The sequence below is a fragment of the Micropterus dolomieu genome, linkage group LG13, assembly GCF_021292245.1.
Source record: "Micropterus dolomieu isolate WLL.071019.BEF.003 ecotype Adirondacks linkage group LG13, ASM2129224v1, whole genome shotgun sequence".
Lineage (NCBI taxonomy): Eukaryota > Metazoa > Chordata > Actinopteri > Centrarchiformes > Centrarchidae > Micropterus > Micropterus dolomieu.
Genome location: NC_060162.1, coordinates 29,831,367 through 29,841,217, shown reverse-complemented (window position 1 = coordinate 29,841,217; position 9,851 = coordinate 29,831,367). Strand labels below are relative to the sequence as shown.

At 41.4% G+C, this 9,851-nt stretch overlaps 1 protein-coding gene across 1 annotated transcript in view; it reads right to left on the bottom strand.

Moving 5' to 3' along the window:
- Nucleotides 1-705: 705 nt before the first annotated feature.
- The window catches only part of ror2 (receptor tyrosine kinase-like orphan receptor 2), a 68,750-nt gene continuing 59,604 nt past the window's right edge, over nucleotides 706-9,851 (bottom strand). Inside the window, exons 5-9 of the mRNA XM_046067042.1 lie at nucleotides 8,575-8,696; nucleotides 8,122-8,436; nucleotides 7,120-7,374; nucleotides 4,279-4,484; nucleotides 706-3,286 (exon numbers count right to left, since the gene is read on the bottom strand). Of these exons, the coding sequence (XP_045922998.1) occupies nucleotides 1,829-3,286; nucleotides 4,279-4,484; nucleotides 7,120-7,374; nucleotides 8,122-8,436; nucleotides 8,575-8,696 (2,356 nt within the window). The 3' untranslated portion in view covers nucleotides 706-1,828. The remainder of the gene's footprint in view (nucleotides 3,287-4,278; nucleotides 4,485-7,119; nucleotides 7,375-8,121; nucleotides 8,437-8,574; nucleotides 8,697-9,851) is intronic.

Here is a 9,851-nt window from a genome sequence, read left to right as displayed (position 1 = left end):
CTTAAGATTATTTTATTCGTATCAGAAATACATTTATTTCATCACTAGTACATTGTTTGGCCTTTTTCCACCTTGCACCATATATTAAACTCTCACGTTTAATAACAGATGATGACAAGATATATTGAAGTGATAGCACATGATCTCCTTCATTTACCAAGTGGAAACACACCATTTTATTCATATGACTATGTGGCCATTATATGGTAAGCAAAAAACTGCTTAAACAAAGCACACATGTGGTGTAACTGACATTGCATTAACACCAAGCTTAGCAATTTTCACCTATACATAAAAACTATAAACAAATAAAATGTTCAAACCAAAGTACATACATTATAAATCTGTACAAGTTGATGTTAAATGTATTAACCTCTTGAAGAAACTCCTGTCAAAGTCTACTGACTCCGGTGCTGGACTCAAAAGCATTCTATGCTTGTGACTCACAAGCAAACAGATTAAGTCCACCAGACAAGGCCGCAGCACGTCCCAGATGCGGCTCTCCACTCTGCTCTGCAGAGAATAGGTAGCCAATCTATTTTTGACGGATGACACGTCAAGCAGCACAGAGCAGATTGAACCGGACAGAAAATCAGACACAGAACAGAGTAGAGAATCCGGTCAATTTTCTAAATAAAATACCCTGTGCAGACTCCCAATCGTAAAACAACAATAAAGATGGTTAAACAGAAAAAAAAAGTATCATTTAACTACGTAGCCTACTTAATCATAGTAGAAGCACAAAAAGCATGTACTGTTTACCAAATCAATCTAAACATGTCAGCAAAATCAGGCAGCTAAATTGTTCTGATTCTGAAATGCTCCTATCCTATGGCATATTGAGCCTGCTGATGATGGAACGAAATGGGGTCACAGAGACCTGGGAATAAGGTAGTAGAAGCACAAAAAGGACAAATTAATAACAAGTCAATAACGTGGGGCATGCTACACGCTCAGAGATGCTTCCAGTGGACTTGCTGTAGCCGGAGTCAGTGGACTTCAGGAGTTATTCTTTGTTTTGTTTGTAACATTACTAACAGAATTACCCATACACTGTTCTTTTATACTCCTATAAAATTTATATTCCTCAAACATTCTTTTATTCTATGATTGTGTCTTTCACAATTTTTCTTTACATCTTGACAGCAATGAATAAATCAAATGCTCTGACACAAAAATATTAAAAGTCCAGCATCTGTGGCACAATAAAAAACGTGGCCAATTTGGTCCGAATGGCTGGCCTACATGCTTGTCTACCAACCTACCTGCCTACGTGCGTGCACTCTGCCAGTGCACTCAATGCACATGAAAATTTGTTTTAGGAGAGTAGCTTTGGAGGGAGGCCTGACGGGAGTAGGTGTTATTTTTCCGGCAATCCTACTGGTAGGTCAGGGTGCCTGTATATTTAGAGGTTTAATAACCAAGGTGGGACGATCGGCTTGTTGGGGCATAAATCCCAGCCTCCCAGTCAATAACCTTGCTGACAAGTGAAATGAAGTGGCTCGTAGCCATGTGTATCAGAGAAGGCAAAACTTCTATCTTAAGTCAAGGCATCCTTTAAAGTACTTCTGGATAAGAAAATATTTTGTGTTGCACAGCAACGGCAAGAACATAGATTCTTTTGAATGGTGCACGATTCCTTTTGCTTAATCACTGACACGGGAGTTTGAAAGGTACAAAATATGAGAGCACAATCTAAGAAACATATAAAAAAACATTGTCACTTTTCCACAAAATTGCTCATTTCACTTTATGCTGCTTATTGGATTTTCGGCAAGCACAGCTCACAAAATATTTCAGCTCCACTGTTCTTCAAACAGCAGCTCGTTTATGTGTCTGACAAGTGGATCACCAATTTGTCAGTCTGTGGATGGTCATTGTCACCTAGCAATTCTGTTTCAGGCACTGACCGGTCCTCGTTGTGGTCCAGCTCTTCGTGGGACGCTTTGTCAGCCAAGTTTTCATCATTGATCTTGGAGTCCTCATTAAGCAAAGCCCCTCGCTCTGTGACAGAATTGTTGGAAGGGGCAGTGGTGACATAGCCTGTAGATGTGGATCCACTGCCACTATGGTGAGAACCAGCTTTGGTAACCATTTGTGGTGGGTGGTGCATCTGCTGGTGGGACATGGGCATGGGTATTTGCATGGGGTAAAAGTTCTGCAGATATGGGTAAGCGGGCATGGGGTGATATCCATTGACAGGGATGTAAAGTTGTGGGGGCACCATTGGCCGATGCATTTGACCCTTCATGGACATGAACTGGGGTTGATGGAATGGCAAGCTCTTTTTAGGGCTGGTGTAGCGCAATGCATTCGCTGTGCTCATGCTGATGTTGCTAACAGGGCTGGTGCTGAGAGAGCTTGTCTGGGTAGTGTTGCTGGTGCCAGAAGTCTGAGCAGAGCTGTTATAGTTGGAAAGGCTCTCCCAGGAGCGCAGACGTGTATGGATGTCCTTGAAGCGAGGCCTTCTTGATGGGAATTCACTCCAACACTCCAGCATAAGCGTGTAAATCCAGGCCGGGCAGTCATCTGGACAAGGCAGTAGCTGGTGGCTGCGCACCATCTCTATCACGTCCTGGTTGGAGTAGCCACAATACGGCTGCAGACCGTAACTGAAAGTCTCCCACAGCAAGACGCCATAAGACCAGATGTCAGAGTCGGTGGAGAACTTGCCATACATAAGAGCTTCTGGGGACATCCAACGAATGGGGAAAGGGCTTGTGCCCATGAGATTGTAGTAATCAGCAGAGTAGACATCTCTGAACAGCCCGAGATCCAGGATCTTGATGCTAAGTTTGTCAAAGACCAGAATGTTTCGGGCAGCAAGGTCTTTATGGATTATTTGCTGGCTAGAAAGGTACTCCATTCCGGCAGCAATCTGTGTGATAATGTGAAGGAAATCAGCCTGCTCCAGTGTGGATTTGAATGTCTTGTCATCATCTGAGCTGCTAACATCTGAGTTGGGGGATCGCATCACCAGATATTCATGCAGGTCACCAAGGCTGGAGTTGGTGAATATCATGCTCATTGGCAGCTCTTTGGTGACCACACCCAGCAAACAAACAATATTTTGGTGCTGTAGTTGAAAGCGGAGCATGGCTTCTTGGCGAAATTCCTCACAGAGAGTGGCATCAACCTTGTCCTTTAATGTTTTGATGGCCACCACTTGTGTCTGCTCACCAGGTACGGTGCCATACAGATGGCCCTTGTAAATCTTACCAAACCGATCCTCGCCAAGCTCCTCCATAAACCGTACTGCTGACATGTTAATCTCCCGTAGTCTGGCCTGCAGCCACAAAGCAATAAAATACATGTGATTAAAATGTACGGCCAGCAATAAACCTAATAAAACAGATCTTAATTCAGGTGTATGAAGGTCACTTTTATTAACTAGGTGTTCAGACTGAAACCAGCACTGCATTAAAGAAAAATTTTACTAAAGGACATGCTCTAAAGAAAACATTACATCCGTGTCACATCTAGGGCAGTTTATACGACTATGAGAAAGAATTTTTATGCATCTCCACAATCACCAGGTAAACTATAGAATCACCTCATTCATGTTACAAAGTAATGGTTAATGAACTGTACTTGCAGAGTGCCTTTCTAGTCTTCCAACCACTCAAATTGCTTTATACTACATCACTTTCACCCCATTGACACATATTCATCCTCTGGTTGCAGAGGCTGCCAAGCAATTTGCCAACTGCTCATCAGGCTGAAAGAAACTAATGATACACACACACACACACACACACACACACACACACACTGATCGGCTATCAGGAGCAATTTGAGGTTCAGTCTCTCACTTCGACATTAGGGCTACACAGTTAATCGAAATATTCATCAAAAATGCAAATATGGCGAACTGCAATATCCCAATTGCAGAAGCTGCAATTTTTTGATGAAGGTAAATGTGTGATAAAATAGCTTTCTTCAGTTTCTTTGTACAGACCACAATAAATGTCATACCATCATGATTTTAATAGTTTTTTCGGTGAAACTAAATATTGTGATGCAAAAATGATCATTCCCTTTAACCGTGAATCATATCGCAAATCCTAATATTTGACAAAATAATCGCAAAGTGATTTCCCTACACACTGGAGGAGCCAGAGATCAAACTAACGACCTGATTAGTGGACGACGGGCTCTAACTTTTACCTAGCTTTTTCTAATGCAGTGCCAATTTTGGTCTGAACATGGCCATACATCAGAAAGAAAAAATGAAATACCCCTACATCAATGAGACTCTGTAATGTGTGTGTGTATCACCTGGTGTTTTTGCTGATTGAGGAGAGACAGCTCTATGTCCTGGCTAGGTGAGCCACTGAGCTGGCAGCGAGGTGGTGTGTCAGTTGATGCCTTTTGCTTATTGCGACACATGCAAAGCAGAAAGAAGAGGCAAGCGATAACCAATGGGATGGCAATTGCAGGGATTAGAATGAACAGGATCTCCTTCCTGCGGTTCTCTGGAGGCTCTGGAGATAGAAATAAACAGATATAGAATTAAGTTTAGATGTTTTATGTGTAACTTTCAGAAAACCCTTGTTATTAATGACACTAGTGGACACACCAAGTAGGCTTGGGTAAGCATCATCCTGGGAATCGGCCAAAACAGTGAGGTGATATAAACTAGACTGAACGCTGAAATGAACAGTGAGTGCTGGAAAATAAATTACAATTATATTTAGAATAACATTACTGTACATGTAATTTTGCTATATTTTATTTGGACCACTGGCTCCATGATACCCCATCAGCCAACTCCTTTACATAGAAATCAGTCCATAGGCTTTTATGGGCAACTGAGAAAGCTGAGGAAGGTAAATTTTCAAGTTACATTACAATCTGCTTACACAATGGCAATACAACACTATTAATACATGTAAAGTGATTCATATTCATGGTGCCTTTAGGTTCTCTATTAATAGTGTATTTTTCTTTGAACACAGTATCTGTGGTATCATTATTCATACAACACTCATCCTGATTTACTGTTCTTCAACAAAGGTTTTGTTGGGACATCAGTCTACTCTAAAAGCCACATCCACCCTCATGGTGCAAGAATAAAATTCTAATCAGTTACAGTTGGTATGGTCTTAGTTGAACAATATGTTCTGTCCCCTGAAGAGCAATCAAAGAGATAACCCCAATTAGACTCAAAGACCTTCGAGCAAGAAGTGAAACAAAGAGACAAAGTATATTTCCACACTTCTGAAACTGTGATAATTTCTTATTACAGACATACACTAACTGACAATGAGCTTAAAGCAGCAGGCAGATACAGTTTAAGAACAAAGATGACCTCAGGAGCTGAAACATTTTACAGTAGTAGTGCATTTCTACACTGCCCAGACATACGACTTTAAGTCGTATAGAACGATAAAAAATAAAAGGTATTGATGCTTAATTAAATTAATTCATTAATTGTATTGACATGGGCAATTAATGAAAATAAATTAAAAAGTGCATTAAGAAAGAAACTGAAGTTACAATTTTACAACAAATAGTTTGTGATCCTATCCTAATGGTGATCCTAAAACTAAAAAAGAAATGCACCTTAGTAATAGTATTTCTAAGATAATTAAAGGCAATGGCAAGCCCTGTCCATGCCAGCTACTAGCAGAAACAGATCAGCTGTCTGAAGAGACATTCAGGTTTAGATAGGCCAACAGCTTGTTGATAGAGGCAGATATGTAAGTGCAAGCTATAAAAAGTGATGGATCATATGCTATGCAAACTTCTGTAGATCCAGCTGAAATAATTAATTTAATATTTAATGCACGCCACACTGTTGAGCTGAAAAACAAAATCATATGGGAACCAGTGGCAGTATTCTGAACACAATAGCAGTGATGCCCACTACTCGTCCTCCAGAACCAGAGGACTGAATATGTTACATGAATACAGGTTAAATACCTACAGAACTAATAATATTCCCATTATCCTCAGCTGTAATTCATGTTCACTGCTAATTAGCAGATGTTTGTATGCTAACACCCTAAACTATCATGTATTATATTTTGCTCAAAGCACTGCATGCATAGTACAGTACAAGTACAGCCTTACAGAGCCGCAGGCATGGCTGTAGACTCTCAACTTTTGTCTTTTGCAAGAAAGATGGCTCTGACAGGATTACAATATCATATCATTAACAATGTAGAATTGGCTCACTAAAACATGTTAACGTGCCTTTTCTGGTTTTAGCCAATGAGGGACCTTGAATCAAGGCACTCATATTTCTGAGTAGGGTTGCATTAATGATGTAGTACAACAATGTAAGGCAGCATGTTGTGCATAAATTACTGATGTGGGTGTCCACGCTCTTGTTGAAGGCACCTACATACACTGAAAAGGAAATGAAAGAGTTTTAGAGGAAGCCAATTTAAACTTTCAGCTGGGGATGGTGAAGATTTAGAAAGAAGAAAATCCCGTAAAAACATTTTTGACTAGAGCAGTGCTCTGTCATAATTTAGTTAATCTGTTACATACTTATAAGACCCAGGAAATAGGGGTTGGTAGAATCTATAAAAATCCTTACAGGACCATCAACATAAAGCAGAATTCTATGTAAGAGATCAGGCATACAGCAGTATGCATGGTTGCTTATCATTCCTGGTTGCTCATCTTTATTCATTGATGGCATAAACGTGATTGTGCATAGTGAGGCCTAGTGGTAGGACTGGTGGAATAGGTGGAGCTACTTAGCAGTTTCACTCCAATTCAGTTACATCACTCCATAAATACCCACACAACCTATCTCCGCTTCTTTGCTCTCGTATTCTGCACCCCCTACCCCCGCCCCTCTGTCTATCATGTCTCCTTCTTCCTCTCCGTATGATTATGAGGGGGTCCGTTATGCCCGGGTGCTATGGTGGATTTCCTATCGTAGCTTCTCCACAACGTTTTCCAGCGACCACAAGCCTTGTACATCTTTCTGTTTTGTTCATCAATAGAATCATTTCAACATATCTGCTGATGGTGTGGTCCTTGCCGATAAAACAGTGCATTGTTGTGTTCAAGTTAACCACAGGTGAGCCACAGTTTAACCTAATATTTTGGTTTATGTGCTTCACAAACTATTCTGCTGGGAACAGAAAACTGCATACTTACTGCAGGGCTGGATGTCACACAGGTCCACCCTGACCTGAGGGTCCAGGGTGAAGCACCAGGGTGCCTGCATCTGGCCTCCTGGGTTACGGCAGAAGTTGTGACTTCCCCAGAGTTCAGGGTATTCCTGGGACAGGTGGTGGTTGTGAGGGTACTGAGCACTCCACGGCTGGCATTGATGACCTGATTTAGTGATGCTGACTGTGCCCCTGTAGTCAGCCCCACTTCCATTGTAGCAGCTGTAGTCTGAGGGGGAATCTGTAAAACAGACAGTGACTCAGTATGGATATTCCTACACACTATAAAGAGAGGTGACTTACATTTTGTGGGTTTACGATAATAAATGATTACTTATTACTCTTACTATTTTTCATTTGCGGGATCGGCGAGTGACACATCATGTTATAGCCCTGCGGCTAGCTACTTCCCTCTGCATCTAGTATTTATGCTAAGCTCGGCTACCCATGTCATGAGTCCTGATCTGTACCTAACAAGGACATGACACTTATATCTATCTGAATACCTCACTCTCAGAAATAGAGCATATAAGTGTAGCAAACAAATATTATATCAAGTATGGGATAATTCATTACAAATCTTGAAGTTGTAAAATAACAACCTCAGTGAAGTGTCATATCTGACAGTATTTACATTTAAGATGAAGTGTATCCAAGCCTGACATGGGATTTGTTTTCTGTACCAGCTCTTCCTCGTCTATCGCTATCTAAGTTAGATCGAAGACATGGTTAATTATGTCACTTAAAAATGTGGCCCACACAAAAGCTGAAAGGATACTTTATAGACAGTGACTGTTTGTACTTTAATGTGATTCCTGCACTTCCCTGCTCTACAGTGCGAAAGATTTTTATTCAACCAATAAATGACATTGTTTTCAGTGCATTTTTGGTTAATTGACCAGCCCCACTTAGTATTACAATGTTACACATTCATTTCATGAACGGGGTGTTTTTACATAAATAATTGTAATGTGTGCATGCCACCTACATGGACCCAATTTTTGTGGAGGCACACCTATCCTCATACAGGAAGCAGCATCTGACGTGCCCGGCCTTGGCAGCAGGTGGCAGCTGGGGAGCTCCAGCTGCATGAGGATCATGGGATTGGATCGGGCGATCGTGTACTCTGTGTGGCACAGGTTGTTTTCCAGGGCCTCGCACTCATCTCGACAGAGCTGACGCCTGCGAGGGCCCCGAGAGCCCTCATCGCACAGAGGAAAGACATAATAGCAGAAAGACGGGATGGCAAACCTGGAGCACTGATCCGATAGGTGGGTGGAGGTGCCAATCATAGTGAAGGCAGCTTGGAGGGAGGATAAAAAGAGACAGGTGTTTGAACGGTTTCCCACATGTTTATGTAATCTATTAGTTAGAATTATACGCAGTTGTTTTTGGATAATAGTGTAATATTTCAGCTAAGAGAGCCAGTGGATTTACTTACCTGTGATGCGGTTTTCACTCTCCCCCAGCATCTGCAGCGACTCAACATAGATGCTCTGGTTGCCGATGAAGCGAGCACAGGCAATGCCTCGGTATGGCTGGCAAAAACCTTTTTCTTGCGACCTGAAAAAGAAAAACCAACTATGCTTTAGGTACCAATGTTTTTTTAAAGCAGAGAAAGAAAGTAAAAAAATACACATACACCAATGTAAGCAAGACACTTAATCCCTACTTGTTCCAGCGGCATGCAACCTCTGACATAATAGCAATTAAAGCCAGCTAAATGAATTAATTTAATGTACAGAATGTCCTGTAATCCTGACCAAGGCTAATATTTAATCGTCTGATTTTAGCTTGGTATTGGTGTATATGTCAGTTTGGGTAAAAGTGTTAGGTATTGTGTTTGTAACAACCCAGTCGCCCTACTGTACAGATAATGTTAGCTGTATATAAACACAAGACCAAAACTGCTCAAAGCATTGACTGGTAAAAGGTCATCGACTGAAATGAAAGTTTATAATGTGATGAATATGTGAATACAAGAGAAACACGGGCACTTATACAGGAAACACCCAACCTGAATATGGTGCTATTAGTACACAACGTTTATTAGGACCTGTCAGCCGAGTATCTGAATCCACCAATTTTGACACGTATACTACCGTCGGTCCACAAATGAATCAGTGTTATCCCTGCTTAGAAACACAAAGGATGAATTGTAAAGTCTGATTACGTTTGGTGGAAAATGACTTCCTGCTAGCACTCCTTGCATTGCTGCCTCAAGCATTCCTGGGGCCCTATGCAGAACCTAACTCCCATCCTAAGACGGGAAAACAGTTAACTATTAAAAGAAGCTTTATAATGAGTTTAAAACAACTCAAATCATTGGAAAGACAAAAAGAATTAAAGCTGCAAGCAGCGTTGGGCGGGCCCTCGCACTTGTAAGCGCGTCCGCGTGTGAGCCGGCCGAGTTGCACATTCTGGAGCTCTGCCGGTGCGGCTGTGAATTTGCTACGCGGTTATGACGCCGCATGAAGGTGTTATATGTCACTTCCTGTGTCCCCTATGTGGAGCTACATAGCACTTGCCGCTATGAATATAAATCGGTATTGACGTGTAGATGTCTGCGGGGTGGGAGAGTTATCAAGCACGTAAAGTTTGTTTCAGATGTGAGCATGTACACTGAACAATAATGTACCCAAACAATAAAATAAATTCCTTTTATATTTCCCTGCCTTGTTGTTTATGTGTACATACAGAGGAAGAATGTGAGAACAG